At 47.6% G+C, this 24,555-nt stretch overlaps 1 protein-coding gene across 6 annotated transcripts in view; it reads left to right on the forward strand.

Annotated features, from left to right (window-relative positions):
• ARHGAP9 (Rho GTPase activating protein 9) overlaps positions 1 to 24,555 on the forward strand; it is a 234,396-nt gene that overhangs the window by 142,174 nt on the left and 67,667 nt on the right. For all 6 annotated transcript variants that reach the window (XM_029594592.1, XM_029594595.1, XM_029594596.1 and 3 more), the window contains 2 exons: positions 3,396 to 3,525; positions 4,201 to 4,320. In XM_029594592.1, coding sequence (XP_029450452.1) covers positions 3,396 to 3,525; positions 4,201 to 4,320 — 250 coding nt within the window. The remainder of the gene's footprint in view (positions 1 to 3,395; positions 3,526 to 4,200; positions 4,321 to 24,555) is intronic.

The raw sequence follows: 24,555 nt of genomic DNA on the forward strand, positions 1-24,555 counted from the left end.
CTAGAGATAGCAGTAGTGAGTAGAGATGAAGCCCGGCTGGGCTAGGGTTCCTCAGGATACTGGAACAGCAATTCCCTCTATGGCTGTGCTGTAGTGGAAAAAACTGAGATAGTGAGTACAGTGGAGCATACACCGAGTTCTGGTATAGAGCCTCGTTGGTAAAGTTACTCACACAGCGGTTTCTCCCGGAAGGTGACACAGAAGTTGGAATAGAGGCAGGCCCTCGAGGAGCGAGTACCTGGTTCCAGGGAACAGCTCTGAGGAAAAGTTGGTAACTCACTGATGATGTAGGCAGTGGTTTCTTCCAAGCAGAAGAGATAAGTCCAGGCAGTGAGTCAGGGAACATGGGCCCTCGAGGAGCGAGTACCGGTTCCTGATAGCGACCTGAAAGAAATGAGAGAGGCCCCCGAGGAGTGGGTACCCCGTTAGGATAAAGTCCAAAAGTTGGAGAGGCAGAGTAGCTAGGTACAGAGAGCGAATCCCATCCATAAGGAGTTCCCTTGCTAACTCGATTAGCTAGCAAAAAGTGTAGGCTTTTGTATCTGGGATGCGTGACATCATCACAGGGGGACGCCCTTGAGGTTCGCGCCAAAGAGAGAATAAGAAGCAGGGCTGCGCGGCGCGCACGCCCTATGGTACCTGGACAACATGGCGGGATGCAGTGCCCAAGCCGGACCAGGGATGCCGGAGAGGACGGCAGGCAGACACCACGGCAGCCAGACGTCCATCAACCGCAGGAGGAGTCGCAAAAAAGGTAAGGTGGGCGGAGTGGAGACGTCGGGCAGCGACAGTCGTAATACAGCCTGACACATGTTGAGGCTGTTGGACCACATAGCTGTGACTGTCCATGTCACTCCCTTGGCATGTTTACACATGCGCAAAACCCAATGGACCCTGAGGTCACAGTGGTGCCAAGCCGCTCAGAGCCTCCAGGTTTGCATTCAAGTCATACCATCCCTCAGGATCTTCATGTCCTGGTGGCGAGTACTTTCCAATCAGGAACATGGGTTTTCCTTTCAGAGTCTCCCTACTCAAATTGTACTAACCATGGATGCATCCACCTTGGGGTGGGGAGCTCATGGATGGGCTTGGTTCCCAGGGTCTGTGGTCTACTCAGTGACATTCTTGTCAAATCAACTTTTTGGAGCACCAGGTGATCAGGTATGCTCCATGGGCTTTCAGAGATCTGCTGTCTAACAAAGTTGTCCTGATTCAGACCGACAAACAAGTAGCCATGTGGTATGTCAGCAAGCAGGGAGGCACGGGATTGTACCTCCTGTGTTAGGAAGTGGTCCAGATCTGGTTGTGGGCCCTGTCTCACGGGATGGTGCTCAGGGCCATGTACCTGGCCGGGTTAGAGAATGTGGTAGCAGGCAGGCTGAATAGAGCCTTCAGACCACATGAGTGGACTCTGGACCAGGGGGGTAGCGAATCAGATATTCCACCTCTAAGGGAGCCCATATGTAGATCTAGTCACGTCCCCCTGCAACAGGAAGGTACTTTGATTCTACTCCCTGTCCAGGTCAAATGGCAAACCAGCCTCAGATGCCCTGGCCCATCATTAGGGCAAGGGTCTTCTGTATGCATACCCTCCCTTAGTGGCAAAGACTCTCTTGAAGCTTTGCAAGGACAAGAGGGACTGTGAGTCTCATAGCCCCTCATTTGCCGAGATAGGTCTGGTTTCTACTCCTGCCGAAGTTGTCCATCTGAAACTGATCCGTTTGGGGACCTCCCAGATCTCATCACGGAAGATCAGGGCAGGCTGTGGCATTCCAACCTTGAGGCCCTGCCCTCACAGCCTGGATATTGAGAGGTTAATACTGCAGCTGCTTGATCTTTTTGAGGATGTGTCTTGGGAACTGGTGGCCTCTAAAAAGCCTTCCACTAGAAAGTCTTACGGACTGAAGTGGAGGAGGTTTTCCATGTGGTGTGAGCAGAAGACCCTAAATCCGTTTTCCTGCCCCCCACAAAAATTGCTGGATTACCTTCTACACCTTTCGGAGGCTTAAAAACCAACTCCGTCAGAGTTCATCTTAGTGCAGTTGGCACATACCACCACAGTTTAGATGGTATGCCCATCTCTGTACAGCCTATAGTTGTACGTTTCATGCAGGACCAGCTTCAGTTGAAGCCTCCTCTAAGGCCCCTCGCTGTGTCTTGGGACCTCAACATGGTGTTAGCTCAGCTGATGAAAGCTCCTTTTGAGACACTGTACACCTGTGACCTGAAGAACCTGACCTGACTGCATCTTGGGGGTCATGTCAAGGCTCATTTTGTCAGAGCCATGGCAGTATCTGTGGCCCACTTACGAGCAGTTCCCATGGAGAAGATCTGCAAGGCTGCGATGTGGAGTTCTCTCCATACATTCACATCCCATTATTGTCTAGAGAGGGATGGCTGACACAACAGTAGGTTCGGCCAGTCTGTCTTCTGGAACCTGTTTGAGGTGTAGAACCCAACTCTCCGTACCTAGGGATCATTGTTTGGGTTCAGGCTGTCTCCCCCTCTTTATGAACAGCACCTGTGTTATTGTGCCCGTTGGTTCCTGGTTGGGTGTCTGTTGGTTCCCTATTGTGTTGGGGAACATCCTGTAGCTAGGGGTTCACCCATGTATGAGGACTACCATCCTGCTTGTCCTCTGAGAAAGCAGAGTTGCTTACCTATAATAGGTGTTCTCCGAGGACAGCAAGATGTTAGTTCTCAAGAAACCTGCTCGCCACCCTGTGGAGTGGGTTTCTCCTAATGTTTTATTTTTATTGTAATTCTTTGTTACAAGACTGAAGAGGGACCCCACTTGATAGCATGGTATAGGGCATGCTGGGCATTTATTTATTTTATTTATTTAGTCAGTTTACTATACCGATGTTTGGTGTTTACCTTCACTATGGTTTACAAATTCATTATAAAATCAAAAGTTAAAAGAAAATAAAAGCCTTAATTTAACTAAAAATTAACATACAGTAATAAATTAAATCTAACAATGCATAAAATTTGTGCATGCTCAGTGTGCCTAGTTTTCCATATTGGGCTCCATCTGATGATGTCACCCTTGTGTGAGGACTAACATCCTGCTGTCCTCGGAGAACATCTGTTACAGGTAAGCAACTCTGCTTTGAACTATTATGAAATCCCACAGAATTATGGAAAATTGTCCTGCTTTGAATTACTGGAGGCAAAAAATAAACAGATACAAGATGGGACACATGCAGGTAGCAGAGAGGAAAGAATATGCAAGCAGATGTCTGAATTATGAATGAGAGGGACTGAGAAAGAGCCCAGGGTTTTGCTTGATTATCAGCAAGCTGTGCCAGATTTACCATCAACATAATCCTTCCTTCTCAGGATCTGCATGAGTAGAAGAAGCAAATTTGACATCCTGTTTCTATGACTTTTAGGATCGGGAAAACCCATTGGATGAGCTCCAGTTGTATTCACTTAGACGAATGGGCAGCTCAGAGGCGCTGGATGCCAGTGGAGATGAAGAAGAGAGCATCCTGAAGCCAAAAGATAGCTTTAAATTACTGTGTACGTAACAGCAGCATAGGACAAAAACTAAATGGAGACAAACACAGAAATAACCGTCAGCCTGCTCCCTCCTATCGTTCCTCACCCTATGTTCTCTACACCCCCAATAATAAAATTCAACCTGCCCCCTCTTATTGTTCCTTACCCCATGTCCCCTACACCCATAGTAACTATCACCATGCTCCTTCCTATCATTCCTTACCTTAGGCCCCCTACATTCACAGTAATACCCATCAACCTGTCCCCTCCTATCATTCCACACCTCATATACATATACAGTTACCCCTACTATTTTGTGGTGTCAGGAGCTCACACGGGATATATTAGTGGCACCTTTTAACCAATCCCTGTCTGTGATGGGGAATCCCCTAAAGAACTCTTATTTGGTTAGAGACGAAGGTGAGGCGTCACTGGGAGAGTTCTCCATTCACCACGGTCCCTTCTTTTATCGCCATGAATTATAGAACAAGCAAAGCTCAATACAACTCAAAACCAACACGCTTGTTTGGTTTTCTCAAAAGTATAACCCTTAAAGTTCTAGCAAGTTTTGAATTCGTCAGAACAACGGTGCCCATCCTAACTTTCCAAACTACAACTTGAACCTCTTCCACAAGAAGGTGCTCTCACCATTTTTACAATTTAAACTGTTTTCTTGCTAATTTCTTTTCTATCCAGTGTCTCGAACAAGTTCCAATTCTGAAAATTCGGACAAGAAAAGGGTGAGGAGCAGGCTGAAAAAATTCATCGTGAGGAGGCCACCGCTGCAGGCCCTGCAGGAGAAGGGTCTGATCAGAGGTAGAAACAAAACTGACACGTCTCAAGGGCAAAGTAAAATAGAAGAACAGTGATCAGAATTAAAAAGAGCCATTGTATGGGCAAAAATTCTTTACGAGGACAAATTTCAAACTGATTTACGTGATTCAAAAGCATTTTATATGCATAAACAAATCATCTGAAAATTGCTCTCCTTCAATGCCATTAGAAGTCCGCATTTTTCCACAAAATGCATGTACTTTTAGTCGCTTTGAGGAGGCGTGCCCACTTCCCCAAGGTGTGCTTAGGTCGATGGAGGGAAATGGTATGCCTAAATTGCATCTTCAACTCTACGCAGGTTATTTTCCATGGAAAAAGGTACCCCCCCGCAGAGAAAATGGCGGTTATTGTGTTTCTACCATGTGTTTCAAAGTGAGATTGGTGCAGAAGTCGCCAGGTACTCATGGACTTTTACCGCAATGTGGACAGTTTGAAAATTGCCCCCTTGTTAGGGCAACTTTAAAAAACTGCCATGAGGTTGCAGGCCCCTGGGCACAAAGGCCTGCAGAATTTCCCTATAATAAAATCCGCTGTTCTGCCCGTGCTGTGGGAATCTCTTGCCCTCACATACTTTGCAGGTGCAAGGCAGACAAGCTAAAGCACGTGCTGAGATTCTGACATGAAATCCCGGCATGTGGTTTAGCCAGTTCTCCTCCCAGCCCCTTTCCCTGCAGTGGGCAGGGCAGTTTTTAAAGGAAGTTGTTCCATGAGTAAACACTTCCTCGCCCGCAGAAATCCCTTTGAAGTTTGCCTCCTATAATAGGAAAATATATACAAGTAAGAAGAAAAAGAGACCATGCAATTTACTAAAGAGGTAGTTGAAAAAGATAAGGTCAAAAAATATTAGCATTGAAAAATCACCCAGGATTTCAGAAAAGACGAGCACAGGGAAAATATCTAGAAAAGCTGAGAGAAGCAGGGAAGGTAGTCAGCATAGCAAAGGGGCAAGCGAAAATAAAAATGAATTCCCAATTCAAAAAAAAAAAAATGAATTCCCTGTACGTACCCGGATCAGTCCAGACACCTGGGTTTTGCCTCCCCTCCAGCAGGAGACAGAGAAGTTTTTTCAAAACAACCCTAACATATATACCAAGGTGCCACCCACAGACCCTCAGTCTTTCTCTGTCTCCAGCAGATAGCGGAGGTGCAAAACCCACAGTCTCTTCTGATTACCTGATTACAAACAGTTAGTAGAGTCAGGGTTGTAGTCAGGGCTTAAGTTGGCAATTTAGGGGGATTCTGTTCCTTTAATTTTTTTTTAATCGGTTTGAAAAAAAAAAAAGACAGTAAGCTAGTCCCTCACCGTCAGTGGTTCTGTGTGTCTCTCAGGGGGTTGCTAGGTGCTGAGGGGACCATCCCTCCTGGTTGAGACTGCTGCTACTAAGGGTCGAGGACCCTGCACTTGTTTGTCAGCAGCATCGGGGTGATACCGGGGAGCCCGGCTCACTCACCCCCACAGGAGCAGGACCTGTTCCAGAACCCGAGACAGCGATCGGGCAAGTGTCTGTTTTTACTTGTATAAAAAAAAAAGTGGCTGTTTGATTTTAAGCGTGCCGACTCTCCGATACTTTTCCTGGCTAATGTAATAAAACAATATGACAGGACTTTCTCAGATGTGTGGGTGAAAAGAGAACATGCAGAGGTGGGATTGAAAGACTGGGAGGAGAAAGGGTGAAATGCGTGGAGGGTGACAAGGAGAAAGCGTAATACTGAACACATATTACATATCTGGTTAAGTTGTCAGATGGATAAGTAGTGGGCGGGATATGGGCATTTTTGGGAGGAGCTGCTTATCTGGCTTTGGATAAGTAACATTCCTGTTCATACCTCAGATCAGTCCAGACAAGTGGCTTTTGCATACCTTCCAGCAGGTGGAGGCAGAGAACAAAAATTTTGAGGCACTGCTACATAACCGAGAATGCCACCTGCGGTCCTTCAGTATTTCTTTGTCTCCAAAAGATGGTAGAGGTGAAAACCTGCAGTCTGGTTAGAGTAGTTAAAAAAAAAAAAAACCAAAACAAAACAACTTTAGAGACAGAATCATCTTCTGGAGCTTCCCTAGGTATTACGAACCTTTGTGGACCATCCCTCAGGTGGAGCCGGGTGAGCGGGGGATTAGTGATCCATGGACTGCTCTTGCCCGCATCATCCTGGAGGTTTGATAGCCAGGGGTCCTGGCTCCCTCTTTCCCTTTAAGAACTTCTTCCCCTTTTGGTGGCCAGCAAAAGGAAAGTATTTGGTTTTACTTTTCCTTCCTTTGTTGGTGGCTCCTTTGAAAAAAAAAAAAAGATCGGGAGTTGGCTGAGCCATTGCGAGCAGAGTAGCTGCATGGCTCCTATTGTGTGGGGAAAGAGCACTACTTGCCCAAAGTCGAAGGTGGTTCTGCAGTGAGTCAGAGAAGCCTGTCGGATCCGTTGTGAGAATATCCTCAAGCGTGCCTGAAATGCGGCGGCCACATGGTAGGCCCGATGGCATCTGTGGCACGTGGTGGCAACAGCTCAATTCAGCAGTGCTAAGCTGGGATTGTGCCTCAGGAGGTGAAGGAACCTTCCTGGAGGCTGCGGGTGCCCGGAGGATCATTCATTCATCGGGACCAGCACCGGTTCCTCCCATGGGGGCTAAAGATGCAGCTTTGGTCAGAGAGGCACATGGCAGACAAGCAGCGGCTGCTGAAGGGCCCAGGGCTTTCTTTCCTCCTCTTTCCCGTTGGGAATGCCCCTTGGGATGGTGGGGGTGAGGGGAATCTGGAGGTGGATTTCTCTACAGATTTCATACTGCTCCTCCACAGGGCCTACTTGTCCAGACAGGGAGCTCTGAGGGGAAGCGGCCCCTGGATGGGAAGCCACATAGTCTCTTAAAAATGTTCAAGGGGGCCCCGCCTGGAGGGTCGGGATCCTTCAGCATTTTTGGATTGGCATTTCCCTCAGGGGAGGGAGAGAATGGAGAGGACGATGACGCAGTTGGTCAAGATCCAGATGACCCATTTGTGGTTGGAGGCGATCCAACAGATGATCCGGGGGATAACCTTGCAGTAGGCAGCCAAGCTAATGACACAGGGGTGTTTAAGGATGGGGTAGACCTGGATAAAGCACCAGTGACAGAAGGGGATGACCCTAGGGTCATGCAGCTGTTCCAGAAAGACGAATTAAGACCCCTCATTCCCCAGGTTTTGGGGTAGCTAGGTATCAAGGTTACCCAAGAAGATTCAGATAATGAGGGGGTGGATCCAGTGCTGGATGACCTATAGGGACCACCGAAAGGATTTCCTTTGCTCAAAAAATTAAGAAGCTGGTAAACTGAGAGTGGGATACTCCAGAGGCCGGCTTGAAGGTCAACATAGTGATGGCAAAGTTGTACCCACTAACGGAAGAGGCCTTGGAGTTACTGAGGCTTCCTAAGGCGGATGCGGCTGTCTCAGCACTTACCAAGAAGACCACTATTCTAGTGGCAGGGTCTACTGCTTTGAAACATGTGCAGGATTGCAAATTGGAGATCCAGTTGGAAAGAATGTTTGAAGTTTCAGCGTTAAGCCTCCAGGCGGCGATTTGTGCTGGCCTGATGTAGAGGGCCTATTTGCACTGGATGCAGAAGTCACAGGAGAAGGGGCCTGCTTTTAGGTACTCCAATCAGGGGGTACGGCTTGAGGCCAGGGTGGCCTATGTGGCGGATGTGCTTTATGACTTGGTCCGGACGTTGGCCAGAAATACAATATCTGCAGTAGCAGCAAGGAGGCTTCTTTGGTTATGAAGTTAGTCGGCGGATGTATGGTCCAAATCATAACTTTGTAATCTCCCTTTTAAGGAAAAGCTGCTCTTCAGCAAGGACCTGGAGCAATCAATGAAAATTCTGGGCGAGTCCAAGGGCAACAAGTTGCCAGAGGATAAGAAAGTGGCCAAGAAGACCTCTCCCCCACACTTCCATCTTCGGGCAAGAGTGTCTTGTGCTCAGGGCAGGCAACAGACCTTTCGGGATGTTGCAGGACTCAAAGAGATGGCTCCAGTCCATTGACTGGAGGTGGAAAAGCCTTGCAATGAAATCATGTAGGTTCACTCTTCAATGGAAGTGTGTCCCTTTTCTTCTGGTAGAGGAAAGTCCTGTTTAGCCTATGAAGGAAACAAAAATTAAAGTGTGTCCCTTTTCTATGAAGAGTGAGCCAAGATCATGTCGGACCAGTGGGTTCTAGAGGTGATAAGAAACGGTTACACCTTAGAATTTTCTTGTCCGATAAGGGAGGCTTTTATGGTGTCCCACTGTGCATCCCGAAACAAAAGAGGCCATCCAGGATACTCTCCACCACTTGCAGAAGTTGGATGCAATTATGCCGGTGCCAACTCTGGAGAGCGGGCGAGGAAGGTATTCCATTTATTTCGTGATCCCCAAGAAGGAATGCACATTTCGGCCCATTCTAGATCTACAGAAAGTCAAGATGATGCTGCGGGTTCCACATTTTCGAATGGAGATGCTATGGACGATAATCATAGCCGTCCAAAGTGGAGAGTTTCTTGCGTTCTTGGACTTGACGGAAGCCTAGCTTCATATAGCCATTTGGCAGGAGCATCAGAAGTTTCTACGCTTAATGGTACTGGAACAGCATTTCCAATTCAGGGCCTTTCCTTTCGGGTTGGCTAGGCTTCACATACATTCATGAAGGTGATGGTGGTGGTGGCGGCGGCGGCCCTGGGAAGGGAGGGGATTCTGGTTCACCTGTATTTGGACGATTGTCTCATTTGGGCAAAGTCTGAAGAGGAATGTTCATGGGCAATACGCCAGGTGATGGAAATGTTACAGTCGCTTGGCTGGGTGATAAACCTAACCAAGAGTCGCCTGCTGCCGACTCAGTCTTTGGACCAGCAGGGTCTTTCTCACCCCGGAGAGGGTGGAAGAGATTCAGTCACAGGTACTGTAGTTTTTACATTTGCCAGTTCCCAAGGCCTGGGATTATTTACAGGTTCTGCGTTCTATGGCATCTACACTAGATTTGGTGCCCACCTGAGGCCTCTGCAGCGGGACCTGCTGTCCCAGTGGGAGTCCTTTGTCTGAGGAGTATCAGCATCCATTACTGTTACAGGAGTAATCCAGGTCCATTCTATTGTGGTGGCTTTCTTGTCACAATTTGGAGAAACGGGTGGACCTGGAGACTCTGGACTGGATGGTGGTGACCACGGATGCCAGCCTTACTGGTTGGGGGGGCGGTCTGTCATGGGCGGATGGCCCAGGGTTGGTGGTTGCCGGTAGAAACGACCTGGTCAATCAATCGCTTGGAAATAAGGACGGTACGCAGGACACTGATGGTTTTCCTTCCTCAGGTCCGAGGTCATGTAGTACGGTTATTCTCGGACAATGCGATGATGGTGGCATATATCAATTGCCAAGGCAGAATGAAGAGTCGCGCTGTAACTCTTGAGGCCTAGGAGCATTTTCTTTGGGTGGAAGGGCATCTGCAGGGGATCGCAGCATCACATGTGGCTAGAATGGACAATGTGCAGGCGTACTAACTCAGCAGGCAACAGTTGGCCCCGGGAGAATGGGAATTGTCAGGGGAGGCTTTTGGCCTCATCTGAGCCCGCTGGGGCAACCCAGAGCTGGATCTAATGGTGTTGCAATGTAATGCAATGTGCCAAGTTTCTTCAGTTGCAGACGGGAAGTCGGCCAGGGCTAGACGCCTCAGTTCTTCTGTGGCTGGCAGGGACTCTGCTGTACGTGTTTTCTCCATGGCCATTAATAGGCCACGTGTTGTGGTGTATGAAAAGGCATCCAGGAATGGTGATTCTTGTGGCGTCAGAGTGGCTGTGGTGGCCATGGTTCATAGATCTGATCCAGCTTACCGTGGATGGATCCATCAGGCTATCTCATCTGTCAGGGCTGTTGAGGCAAGGCCCTATCTTCTCGGATCAGGCAGATCACGTTTGTCTCACGGCTTGGCATTTGAGAGGAGGTGTTTAAGATCGAAAGGATGCTCAGAGCTGGTAATCACCACTTAACTTCAGGCCAGGAGATCATCCACATCCATGGCATACTTCAGAGTATGGAAGGTGTTTGAGGCATGGTGTAGGGAGGAAGGCTTAGACCCGTTGAGGGTGGATATCCCTCATGTTTAGCCTTTTTACAGCAGGGCTTGTCTAAGGGTCTGGCATATAATTCCCTGCACGTATAGGAGGTGGCTTTAGTGTGTCTCAGAGGTAAGCTGCAAGGGAGGACCTTGGCATCGCGTCCGAGTGCAGTCTGTTTTTGAAGGGGGCCAAGCATTTGCAACCACTGGTTTGCAGAATGTGTCAGGCATGGAGCTTGAATTTAGTGCTCAAGGTACTATGCGGGCCTCCTTTTGTTGGGCGGGTGTCACTAAAGGGCCTTACCTTGAAAAAAGTATTTCTGGTGGCAATTTGTTCAGTTAGGCAATTTTGGAGTTGCAGGCTTTGTCCTGTAGGGAACCGTTTTTGAGAATTTTGGATGATGGGGTATTATTGGGTACAGTACCCTCATTTTTGCCCGAGGTCGTTTCCTCATTCCATCTTAACCAGACGGTAGAGTTCCCTGCATTTCCAAACTGGTCTTCTGAATCTCCAGAGGAGAGAGAGCTCCATTTGTTGGATGTTCAATGGGTGCTGTTATAATACCTGAAGATCACCAATAGCTTTAGGTGGTCGGATCACTTATTTGTATTGTTTGGGAGACCAAGGAAGAGAAACAAAGCTTCAAAGAGCATGATTGCCCACTGGTTGAAGGAAATTATTTTTTTGGCTTATATTTGCAAGGGCTGCAGGATTCCAGAGGGGTTGTGAATGTATTCTACTAGAGTGCAGGCAGTCTCATGGGCTGAATTGGTGGAATTGACAATTGGTGACACCAACTGACAACTGGTAGGGATGCAAAACCCACTTGTCTGGACAGATCTGTTGTACTTCAGGAACGAAAATTAGCAGGTAAGAAACAATTTTCCTATATTCAGATATCTAATTATGTTAACCAGATAAGATAGACCTGCTCAATAGCAGGTCTAAAGTTATTCAGATAAGACTTATCCAGTTAACTAGCAATTTCATTGGAGATATTTAGCAGAGTAGGCGTGCTGCTGAATATCCCTTCTAAGGTAGCTGGATAAGTCTTATCCAGCTAATTTAGTTAGAAGTTTGTATGAATATCTACCCCTCCAGGACCAATAGAACACCCACACTCTTAACAACCCACTTGACTTCAGTTTAATTCCCCAATTGATGGGGTAACTGTGAGTTTCCTATTCTATCTACTCAACCATAATAGCTCAGAGTTTTCAGGATCCAGTCTGAGCCCTGTGTTTTTCCAGCCAGTTTGCCACAGCGGCCAAATAAGCATTTAAAATGGCTACTGCAATGGCCTGATCTCAATCAAACATACATAGACAGCGCTATATCATTTGCAAATTTCGAACAGCTGATGTTGAATTCCTCAATAATATGGAGAATTGGACTGAGGTAGACATTAAAAAGGAGAGGGGAGATTACTGCACTTTTTGAGATCCCACCTAGAAAATTGTATCAGGTTCTGAAGGACGCCTCTCTGAAAGAATAGAGACAATTTGGAGGCGATCCAGAAAGTGGCTACTACAATGGTGCAGGGTCTGCATCAGAAACTGTCAGGTCAAAATTCAAAGGATGTAGGTGTCTAATTTAAGGAGTTTGGATAAATTTACCTAAATGAAAATTCCTTCTGGCCGAGCACCTAAATTTAGGTCTGTAAAACATGGGCAGGACCAGGGGATGCATTAAGGGGTAGATTTTCAAAGGGTTACGCACGTGCCGAGCCTATTTTGCATAGGCTCGGTGGTGCGCACAAGCCCCGGGACGCGTGTATGTCCCGAGGCTTCGAAAAAGGGGCAGGCCGGGGGCGTGGCTGCAATCAGGGGCGGGCCGGGGGCGTGGCCGCGATCAGTTTCGGTATCGTCGTCCCGTGGGAAATTCCGTTTGTATCCGAAGCAGAAAGCCTTTGAGGGAGTTAGTTGGACTATTATTTATTTTATTTATTTATTTAAATTCTTTTAATATACCGATGCTCAAGACCAGGTCTTATCGTACCGGTTTACAATAAACTAGGGGGAACCAGTTAACAGAGCAAACAAAAGTTACATTACAACAGGGAACGTGGAACTAGGCTGTTAGAGAAAAGATAGGTTAAACAAATTCTAACTGGAGAGAAGGGCAAAAAGCAGGAGAGGGTGCTTACAGGATAAGAATTATGTACAAATTTACATAGTGTATATGAATTAAGCAAGTTATAAGATAGTGCAATTAGTCGGACAACAGTTCCTTTGAGTTGCAGAAAATGGACGCATCCATGGGGTAAGAGACTGTGTGGGTGACCCTGAGGCTTTTCAGGGGTAAGCTTGGGCGAACAGCCAAGTTTTTAATTTTTTTCTGAACGTGATGTGGCAATGTTCCTGGCGGAGATCTGGCGGGAGGGAGTTCCAGTGATGCGGACCAGCAATTGATAGTGCCCGTTTTTCAATAGAGTTGTGAAAAACTGATTTTTTGGGGGGAACCTGGAGGGAGTCTCTGTATGCAGATCTGGTGGGTCTTGCAGAGGAGTGTGGTTTGAGGGGTATGGTGAGTTGGAGCGAGGATTCTTGAAATAAGGTTTTGTGGATAATAGTAAGTGTCTTGAAGAGAATTCTGTAGCGAATGGGTAGCCAGTGAAGTATTTTTAGAATCGGGGTGATGTGGTCCATGCGGCGGGAGTTTGTGAGGATCCTAGCTGCGGCGTTTTGCAGCATTTGAAGAGGTTTGGTAGAAGAGGCCGGGAGACCAAGTAACCGCATTACAATAGTCTATATTTGAGAATAGTATGGCTTGAAGGACCAAATGTAGTCATGAAAGTGAAGGAGAGGTTTTAGTTGTTTTAATACCTGTAGTTTGTAAAAGCCTTCTTTGGTGGTGTTGTTGATGAATTTTTTAAAGTTCATTCTGGAGTCTAGGAAGGCTCCAAGGTCTCTCACTTGATTTACTAGAGGTGTGTTAGTATTGATGGCTAGTATGTTGTTATCATTAAGGGAAATGATTAGCAGTTCGGTCTTGGACGTATTGAGAATGAGGCAGAGACTTGTGAGAAGGAGGTTGGTGGCGTGAAGGCAGCTATTCCAGTAGTTTAGCGTGTCGGAGACGGGTTCCTTGATGGGGATTAGGATCTGCACGTCGTCCGCATAGATGAAGTATGTGAGGTTGAGGTTATCGAGGAGTTGGCATAGGGCGAGAAGATATATGTTGAATAGGGTCGGCGAGAGCGAGGAACCCTGGGGAACTCCTTGTTTGGCAGCTACAGGGTGAGACTCTTTGTTGGTTATTTTTACTTTGTAGTATCTGTCGCTTAGAAAGGATTTTAACCAGAGGAGTGCAGCACCTGAGATACCTATTTCCATGAGACGGTCGATGAGGATTGTGTGGTTCACTGTGTCGAACGCTGCCGAGATGTCTAGCAGAGCTAGAAGGTATGATTGACCTTTGTCGAGACCCACAGGATGTTGTCAGTTAATGAGAGTAGGAGAGTTTCTGTATTTCTGCGTTTCCTGAAACCGAATTGCGATGGATGTAGGATGTCGTGGGATTCGAGGTAGTCTGTGAGTCTAGTATTGACCAGTTTTTCCATTAGCTTGGCTATGAAAGGTAAGTTGGCGATAGGGCGAAAATTTGTGGGATTAGATGGGTCCAGGTTGGGTTTTTTTAGTAAAGGTTTCAGCGAGGCTGTTTTCAAAGCGTCTGGGACTGTTCCGTTTGTGAGTGAACAGTTTATAATGTCGGCCAAAGGTTTGGCGATGATGTTAGGAATTGTAAGAAGGAGTTTGGTCGGAATTTGGTCTATTGGGTGTGATGAGGGCTTCATTTTCTTGATGATAGATTCTATTTCCAGGGATGATGTGGTATCAAAAGATTCTAGAGACCATTTGTTTGTCGATGGGGCGTGGTTTTGGTGGAGGCTGGGAGTTGTGAATGGGGTTAGGAATGGGGTTGGAGGATGTTAGCGGGATAAGTAGATTTTTTATTTTGTTGTCGAAGAAGACTGCCAGCTCGGTGGATTTGTTTTGTGCTTCTTCTTCCGGGATGATAGGAGGAATAGGGGTGGTGAGTGTGGCAACATATGAGAAGAGTGTTTTTGGGTCGTATATGAAGCAGTGTATTTTTTTGGCGTAGAAGTTTCTTTTGGTACGAAGAATAGTGGCCCTATAGTAGCTCATAGTGGTTTTGTAGGAGGCCCGTGCAGTATTAGTGGGGTCCTTCCGCCATTGTTGTTCTTTATGTTGAAGGTTTTGTTTAAGTGTTCTTAATTCTGATGAGAACCAGGGTTTTTTGTTAGTACGGGCAGGATTAATATTTTTGGATGTCAAGGGGCATATTTTATCAGCTGCTGCGTGGGTGATGGTTAGCCAGGAGTTCATGGCGGTGTCTGCATTTGTGAGGTCCAGGTTAGTTAGTTCCTTGGTGAGCGTGTTGCTGAGAGATTCCATGGAGCATGTTTTTCTAAATTGGATCGTGGATTTGGTGATGTTGTTGGTGGGTTTATTCTTTATCAGATTATTTATTCTTTATCAGTTTATTAGATGATCGGGTTAAAGGATCACTTAGAGATGATAAGGCCATAGCAGAAAGATGAAACAATTTCTTTGCTTTGGTGCTTACTGAAGAGGATGTTGGGGAGATACCCATTCCGAAGGTTGATAATTCAGATAAACTGAACCAAAATATGGTGAACCTGGAAGATATGGTAGGCCAGATTGACAAACTGAAGAGTAGTAAATCACCTGGACCAGATGGTATATACCCCAGGGTTCGGAAAGAATTAAAAAATGAAATTTCAGACCTATTTCAATTAATTTGTAACCTATCTTTAAAATCATCCATTGTACCTGAAGACTGGAACCCCTATATTTAAAAAGGGCTCTGGGGTGATCCAGGAAACTATAGACCGGTGATCCTGAATTCAGTGCTGGGAAAAATCATGGAAACTGTTATAAAGAATAAAATCACAAAACATTTAGATAAACATGGTTTAATGAGACACAGCCAACATGGATTTACCTAAGGGAAGTCTTATCTCACAAATCTACATTTTTTTGAAGGGGTGAATAAACATGTGGATAAAGATAAACCGGTAGATGTGGTGTATTTGAATTTTCAGAAGGCATTCAACAAAGTCCCACATGAGAGGCTTCTAAGAAATCTAAAAAGTCATGGGATAGGAGATGCCTTTTGTGGATTGCAAGCAGGTTAAAAGACAGGAAAGAGTAGGATTAAATGGTCTGTTTTCACAGTGGAAAAAGGTAAACAGTGGAGTGCCTGAAGGATCTGTACTTGGACCGGTGCTTTTTAATATATTTATAAATGATCTGGAAAGGGGTACGATGAGTGAAGTGATCAAATTTGCGGATGACACAAAATTATGTGGAGTAGTTAAATCTCAAGCGGATTGTGATAAATTGCAGGAGGACTTTGCGAGACTGGAAGATTGGGCTTCCAAATGGCAGATGAAATTTAATGTAGCAAGTGCAAAGTGATGCATATAGGGAAAAATAACCCTTTCTGTAGTTACACGTTGTTAGGTTCTATCTTAGGAGTTACCACCCAGGAAAGAGATCTAGGTGTCATGGTAGATAATACATTGAAATGGTTGGCTGACTGTGCTGTAGAGATCAAAAAAGCAAACAGAATGTTACGAATTATTAAGAAGGGAATAGAAAAAACACGATGGCTATCATAATGCCTTTGTATCGCTCCATGGTGAGACTGCATCTTGAATACTGTGTGTAATTCTGGTCTCCGCATCTTAAAAAAGATATAGTTGCATTGGAGAATGTGCAGAGAAGGGCGACCAAAATGATAAGTGGCATGGAAAGGCTAAGGAAGTTAGGGCTGTTCAGTTTGGAGAAGAGACAAATGAGGGGGGGATATGATAGAGGTCTAAAAAATCATAAAAGGACTTGAACGAGTTAATGTAAATCATTAACTCCTTCTTCTTCTCTCCCTTCAGCTCCCAGTTGTGCTCTACCCTGCAATTTTCTAACCATGCACTTGTTATAATTTTTAGTTCTCTGTATATTTCACACCCTGTTAATTGTAAACCGGCATGATGTGACACCTGTCATGAATGCCAGTATAATAAAAACACTAAATAAATAAATAAAATAAATTATTTCCTAGTGTGTAGCCAGATGGACTCCAGGACCAATGGGTTTTGCTCCCCTGCCAGCAGATGGAGACAGAGTCAGGTTGCAAAGCTGACGTCACACTACATATAGTCCTGCAGTAACCTCAGCTCTCCAGTATTCTCCGTCTTCAGCAATTGGTGGACATACCTCTTCCTATAGGGATTGTTGTACTTTTTGGAAAGAGAAATTCTACCTTCTAAATTGAAGGAAAATTGAGCCCCGCTGTCTTGGAGTGATACCTAAAGGTCCCTCCCCCAGTTGAGAATTCCTGAGGTGATTTCCGAGATCCCTCAGAGGTGTGCCTTGGTCCAGTAGCCGATTCCCGGTGTGGACTTTCCTGCTTAAGCAGCTGAAAGGCAGCGGGTGCAGGAAGCCGAGCTTGGCAGTGACGGCCAAAGTGTTCTCCCCCTGCAACCAGAAACCGTCTCTGTACTCGGCCGGTAAGTGCTGAGCCCAGGTAAGTTTTAAAAAAAAAAAAAAAAGAAAGATTACCTTCTAATTCAGAGACGATCAGCGGAAGTTTCGGTAGGTCTCCCCTTGATCTCTGTGCTCGGCACGCTGTACCAACTTCGTTCCCTCTTCTGTTGGGGGTAAGGGGATTTGGGCTTCGGAGCGGGTTGAGCAGCTCCCACTGGGCTAGGCCCCGTTATTAGCTTGGTCAGCGCACTGCATGGTAGGCCGGAGTGGCATGTTTATGTGTGTGCTGTATTGTTGTTACGACTGTCGCTGCCCGATGTCTCCACTCCGCCCTCCTTACCTCTCTGGCGACTCCCCCTGCGGTTGATGGATGTTTGGCTGCCACGGCGTCTGCCTGCCGTCCTCTCCGGCGTCCCCGGACCGCCTTGGGCGCTGCCTCCCGCCATGCTGTTCAGCTGCCTTAGGGCGCGTGCGCTGCGCGGCCCTGCTTCAAGTACCTTCAGTGGCGCGAACCTCAGGGGCGTCCCCCTGTGATGACGTCCGGGCTACTTTCCAGCTCACTACTGCCACCTCTGGTGGTTCACCAATCCTGTATAATAAAAGAACTAGTGTGTGTGTGGGTCTCCTACGCTGAGCCTGACCTGTGGCCCCTCACGGGACTTCCCCCCGTGGGTGTGGTCACCTGCCACAGGTCCAGGGATCCACCCAAAACCCTTACAAATAATAACAGATTGCTAACTCCATGGATCCGGCACAGCTCAATGCCCTGCAGGCCATACCAGGCCTGGCCCTGCGCATTTCAGAGCAGCAAGACGCTTTGGAGAAACTCACTTCAGCGTTTCATCAGCTGCACATACAGAAGACCCAAGGCACTGCTTCCAGCAATGAAGGACAGATACAGGAGGTAACTTTAAAGACTGCTGTACCACTGGCGGCTCCAGTTCGTTTCTCGGGAGAGATTCAGAAGACCAGTGCTGCATGCATTTTGCTCTACAGCCTTCTCAGTTCCCTACAGCATTTTCCAAGACTACCTACATCCTTTCTTATCTGGATGGAAGGGCCTTGTCTTGGGCGTCTACCCTGTGGGAACGCAAGGATCCTATATTGCAGGAGATAGATGGATTTCTGGACTTATTTAAATCCGTTTTCGATGATCCTGCTCGTTACCGTTGCCGGCTCTGCTTTGGTGGACCTGAAGCAAGGCAACAGACCACTGGCTGATTTTGAGATAGAGTTTAAAACTCTTGCTACAGAACTCTGCTGGGATCCTAAATGCCTGAAGACCCTTTTCTTCAGAGGCCTGGCACCCGTTTAAAAGACGAGCTGGCCGCTCGCGAAACACCTGACTCGCTGGACAAACTAGTGGTTTGGCCACTCGGATCGATCACTGGCTTCGTGACAAGGTGAAGGAACTCTGGCCTAATAGAATACCTGGGTTGAAACAGGCTACTGCTAAACCTGCACCTCGGATGGTTCCAGTAATTCCTGCTGCCAGTGAAGATGAACCGATGCAACTTGGTCACGGGCATTTGACTTCCAAAGAGAGAAGACTTCGGAAGAGGCGCGGTCTTTGCATGTACTGTGGTCAATCCGGCCACAATGCCCCTACATGCCCTATTTGTCCGGGAAACTGACGGGCCTAAGTCCTGCAGAAGGACTGTTCTTAGGCCTCACTACGCCCTCTCCTCCACTCACTCTCCCAGTCTCCTTGGACCTGTGGACCGTCCACGGTTCAAACTCTTACCCTGGTGGATTCAGGGGCAGGAGGCAACTTTATTCTCCGAAGTTTAGTGGAACACCTGAGGATTCCCCTCGTCAGTTTGAAAGTTCCGCTACTTCTATCCTCCATCCATGGAGAGCCCTTACCAGGCAACGTGACTTGCCAAACCGTACCAGTGACTCTCCGCACCGGAGCTCTCCATACGGAATCGCTTCCCTTCTTTGTGTTGGAAAAGGCCATGCACCCTATCGTCCTGGGGTTACCCTGGTTGCAAGCGCACCAACCCCAATTTGACTGGGCATCCTTAGAACTCTCCCGCTGGGGCCCAGAGTGTCATGGGAGGTGCCTTAAGGAGATTGCTCCTGTCATCTGCATGCCTACGACTCCAACGATGCCAGGACTGCCGCCCCAATACGCATCCTATGGAGATGTGTTCTCCAAAGAAGCGGCTGACATCCTTCCTCCGCATAGGTCCTATGACTGTGCCTTAAGACTAAAACCCAATACTGAACCTCCTAAAGGACGTGTCTATCCTCTCTCAGCAATTGAGAACAAGGCAATGTCCGAATACATTGAAGAGAACCTTCAGAAGGGGTTTCAGACCATCGAAGTCTCCAGCCGGCGCAGGCTTTTTCTTTGTGGGGAAGAAGGACGGTACCCTACGATCATGTATCGATTACAGAGGTCTGAACGAGATCATGACTGCTACCCCTTGTCTTTAATCTCGGAGCTGTTGACTGGCTGCAAGGGGCCAAAATATTTTCAAAACTCGACCTGAAGGGGGCCTACAACTTAGTTCGCATTCGTAGTGGCAAAGAATGGAAAACAGCCTTCAACACTCGAGATGGCCACTTCGAGTACTTAGTGATGCCCTTCGGCCGGTGCAACGCACCCGCCATATTTCAGAACATGATGAATGACATCTTGCGGGATCTGCTGTACAAGAGTGTTGTGGTCTACCTGGATGATATCCTAATCTTCTCCCAGGACCCGCCCACTCACATTGAAGATGTCAAACAAGTACTCCACCGACTCTGTGAACACCGGCTTTACGCCAAACTTTCTAAGTGCGAATTCCACAAAGACTCAGTGCCTTTCCTCGGCTATATTATGTCTAAAGAAGGCTTCCAGATGGATCCTCACAAACTTGAGCGTATCAAAATTTGGTCCCAACCTACCAGCCTGAAGGCCCTGAGAAGATTCCTGGAGTTCACCAACTATTATAGAAGCTTCATAAAGAACTGCTCTTCTTTAACTGCACCCTTGACTGCTATGACCCGCAAGGGTGCCAACACTTCAAGATGGTCTGCGGAGGCCATTTCCGCGTTCGAGAATCTGAAGTCTGCCTTCTCCACGGAACCATGCTTGCGGCATCCTGACCCCAACAAGCCCTTTATCATTGAAGTTGATGCTTCAGATGTCTGCGAGGAGGCTGTATTGAGCCAGACAGGAGACTCGAAAGGCTTACATCCCTGTTCCTTCTTCTCACGACGATTCTTCCCAGCCGAGAAGAACTATGGGATCGGCGATAAAGAGCTCTTGGCAATAAAGCTTGCATTTGAGGAATGGCGCTCAACATCCAATAACCGTATTCCCGGATCACAAAAATCTAGAGTATCTCTGCCACACACAACGTCTTAACCACAGACAAACCAGATGGTCCTTATTTTTTAATCGTTTTGACTTTGTGCTTAAGTATCGCCCCAGAGACAGAAATACCAGAGCAGACGCCTTGTCACGCTCCTTTCTCTCGGAGGATGTGCCCGAAGAACCTCAGTACATAATTGATCCGAAGAAAGTCATCTTGGCGACTACCAATTCTGTACCCGCTGGTAAGACCATCGTTCCAAAACACCTCAGGAAGAAGGTGCTCTTTTGGGCGCACGATTCTAAGCTGGCTGGCCAACCTGGTCAATGCCGTACCCTGCTCAAAATACAGAAGTTGTATTGGTGGCCTGCGATCAAGAAGGATACCTATTCCTATGTGGCATCCTGTACAAATTGTGCCAAGAACAAACCCGCTTCTGGTCAACCGTGGGGTCTGCTGCAACCTCTGCCAGTTCCGGAACAGCCCTGGTCACACATCGCTACTGATTTTGTAGTCGATTTACCCCCTTCCGGAGGAATGAATACCATCTGGGTAACAGTTGATCGCTTCAGCAAGATGGCCCACTTCGTAGCACTTCCTGGCTTACCTTCAGCCTTGGAGCTTGCAAAGCTCTTAGTTTTGGGGTACTTGCCAGGTTCTTATGGCCTGGATTGGCCACTGTTGGAAACAGGATGCTGGGCTTGATGGACCCTTGGTCTGACCCAGTATGGCATTTTCTTATGTTCTTATGTTCTTATATTTCGCCTTCATGGCCTACCTAGTCACATTGTCTCTGACCGTGGTTCACAATTCACGGCACAATTCTGGAGGGCCTTGTGCAAGTTATTTGACATCTCTCTAGACTACACTTCAGCCTACCATCCGCAATCAAATAGCCAGACAGAATGGATGAATAGAACTTTGAAGCAGTTTATTTGTGCCTACATCAGTTCCCGTCAGAATAACTGGGCCGAACTGCTACCAAGGGCTGAATTCGCCATCAACTCTCATCCAGCAACATCAACTGGATCAACACCTTTTGAAGTGGTATATGGACGTTCTCCAACACTGCCACTTCCACTGAAGCTCTCAGTGACGTCCCCAGCAGCTCAAGCTACTGCTGATGAAATCCATAACTTGTGGGTTCAGACAAAGGACATGCTGAATAAAGCGAGTGACTGTGCTAAGAAATATTATGGCGCTCACCATTCGCAAGCGCCAGTCTTCAAACCTGGAGATAAAGTCTGGTTATCTACCAAACACTTCAGACTGCAGCTATCCTCCACTTGGTTCGCTCCTCACTACGTTGGACCATTTCCAATCCTCCGACATCTTGGCAACATCACCTATAGTCTGAAGCTACCACCTGGACTCAACATCCATAACGCATTCCACGTTTCCCTCTTAAAACCGCTCATTCTCAGCGAATTTACTTCCAAGACTCAGGTACCACCTGCTATCAACGCAGAAGACGACCTAGAATACAAGGTTGAAGAGATACTTGATGTCTGAAGACGAGGCAATGCACTTGAATACCTTCTATCATGGGAAGGTTTCGGCCCCGAAGAAAACTCTTGAGAGCCTCAGGCCAACATCCTTGACAAAGAGATGCTCTGTCAAGTTCACCTTGCGCATCCTTCTAAACCGAAGATTGGTAACCGAAGAGGAGACCGCCCTATGAAGGGCTGCCCGACGTCTCCACTCCACCCTCCTTACCTCTCCGGTGACTCCTCCTGTGGTTGACGGACATTTGGCTGCCGCATTGTCTGCCTGCCGTCTTCTCCAGGGTCCCCGGACCGGCTTGGGCGCTGCCTCCCGCCATGCTGTTCAACTGCCTTAGGGCACACGCGCCATGCAGCCCTGCTTCAAGTACCTTCAGTGGCGTCCCCCTGTGATGACGTCATGCATCCAGGTTACAAAAGGCCTACGTGATTGCTAGCTAATCGAGTTAGCAAAGGTTTCCTATCGGATGGGATTCGCTCTCCATACCTTGCAATTCTGCCTCCTTTGGACTTACTCTATTTGGGGTACTCGCTCCTTGGGGGCCTGTCTCTCTCTCTTATCTTTCAGGTCGCAGTCTGGAACCGGTACTCTCTCCTCGAGGGCCCATGTTCCTGGACTCGCTACTTGGACTCCACTTCTGCCAGGAAGACACCGCTGCCTATAACATCTGTGAGTTATCATCTCTATCTCTCAGAGCTATTCCCTGGAACCAGGTACTCGCTCCTCAAGGGCCTGCCTTTACTCCAGCTCCTGTGCTCCACACTGAGAGACCGCTGCATGAGTACATTACCAACGAGGCTCTATTCCTGAACTCTGCATATCCTGCTACTACTCACAATATCAGTTCTCTCTATTACAGCACAGCCATTGTGGGATCGCTGTTCCAGAGCCTGAGGGACTACAAGCCCAACCGGGCTACTTTCCAGCTCACTACTGCCACCTTTGGTGGTTCACCAATCCTGTATAATAAAAGAACTAGTGTGTGTGTGTGTCTCCTATGCTGAGCCTGACCTGTGGCCCCTCACGGGACTTCCCCCCTGTGGGCGTGGTCACCTGCCACAGGTCCAGGGATCCACCCAAAACCCTTACAAATAATAATTGCCCTCCATAGGACATCAGTACGTGCAGTGCATTGGCTCTGCATATGCGCTGTGTGCATAATGTCTGGCGCGTCCCTAAGTGCACAACTTGAAAGCGCACAAGATAGGAAGAGCTATGTGCACAGGCTGTGTGTGCACACCCTTGTGCCCCACTTGGAATTGTATGCATAAATTTTTAAGCGCGAGCAGAGACAGCACACGTCTACCGCGGCCAATGGCTCCGCCAACCAATAAAACTAAGCACCTTGCTCTCTGCAATGCTTGCATATTAGAGCCTCTCAGTCTGACCTGGACTCCAACTTATGTCGGCGCTGCGAGAAAGCCCAAGGAGAATTGACCTCCTCTGATTTTGCTAAGCCAGGCTCCTCATATTCGGATGATGGGTTGACCACTGCCTTAACTGGAAGTACTCCGGACCTTAGTATCCCCTTGACGGATCCATCCGTGGGAGAGGGAAATTCAACTGGTCCCACCCCAGTACATCCTGGATTAGGAATGGACCCAGCTGCCTTTTTCCTGGATGGAGTTTTTCCAGGGGCTACAAGCCTTCGTGCTGGCGCAGTCTACTGTTTCTCTTGCCCCCTTCCGGTCGGAACCTCAACCTTGGTCCCCCCTCTCCCATTCCTTCCGGCAGGCCCTGAGGTATGCCTCGCCTTACCAAAGGTATCCCTGGCAGGGACCCGGATGGCACGGATGAAGAGGAGGATACAGATTCCTTGGAAGATGAGGAAATTCCGCCTGGGTTAGAACTGTATAGGACCATGTTACGTTTTTTCCATAGAGACAAATTGCCGGCCCTGGTTTCCCAGATTCTGAAGATGCTGTGAGTCCCTGGGGCAGACCCTATTATGGAACCAAAGAAAAACCCCATTCTGATTTCCCTGTGGAAGGCCTCTTGCTACTTTCCAGTGATGGATGCCATCCAGGAGTTGATTGATCTGGAATGGGATGCCCCAGAAGCAAGTTTTAAAGGGGGCCGAGTGTTGGAAGCTCTGTACCTTCTGGACCCAGTGGTAAGGGAATGTTTGCGTTTTTCTAAAGTAGATGCACTGGACCATGCCGTCCCTAAATGAACAACTATCCCAGTGGACAGAGGAGCAGCCTTAAAAGATGCGCATGATAGATGGATTGAGGCTATTCTTAAACAAGCCTTTGACTCTATGACCTTACAAATTGCTTTTTGTTGTTTTCTGGTGGCTCATTCATGTCTGCTTCTCTCTCAGGAGATTAATGATTCCGGGCTGAATTCCAGAGCAGTTATGGAACCCGCTGCCACCTTTTTAGCAGATGCAGGCTGTGATTTAGTCTGTTCTTTGGTGAGAGGAGTGGCCTCAGTGGTGGCAGCTAGTTGACAGCTATGGCTGCGGAACTGGTTAGCTGATCAACCTCCAAAGCTAATCTTACAAAGATGCCCTTTAAAGTATCACTCCTATTCAGGAGTGGGTTGGAAAAGCTGGCCAGTAAATGGGGAGAGTCTCCAGTTCCCCAGTTACCGGAAGATAAGAGGAAGCAGTCACAGTGACCCTCTCCTATGAGGGGTCATTCCAGGGGTTCCCAGTGTTTTCGCCCCTACAGAAATTCGAGATGTCAGAGTTCTCGATCCCTTGGGAGGTCCCAGTCCTTTTGTACCCGACAGCCCAGGAGAGGGGCAGGTTTGGGTTCAATCTCATCTCAAAACCCACAATTACATTTTACGAACCCACCTTCAGTATGAGGAGATGTC

Source organism: Rhinatrema bivittatum, chromosome 3 (assembly GCF_901001135.1).
Source record: "Rhinatrema bivittatum chromosome 3, aRhiBiv1.1, whole genome shotgun sequence".
NCBI lineage: Eukaryota > Metazoa > Chordata > Amphibia > Gymnophiona > Rhinatrematidae > Rhinatrema > Rhinatrema bivittatum.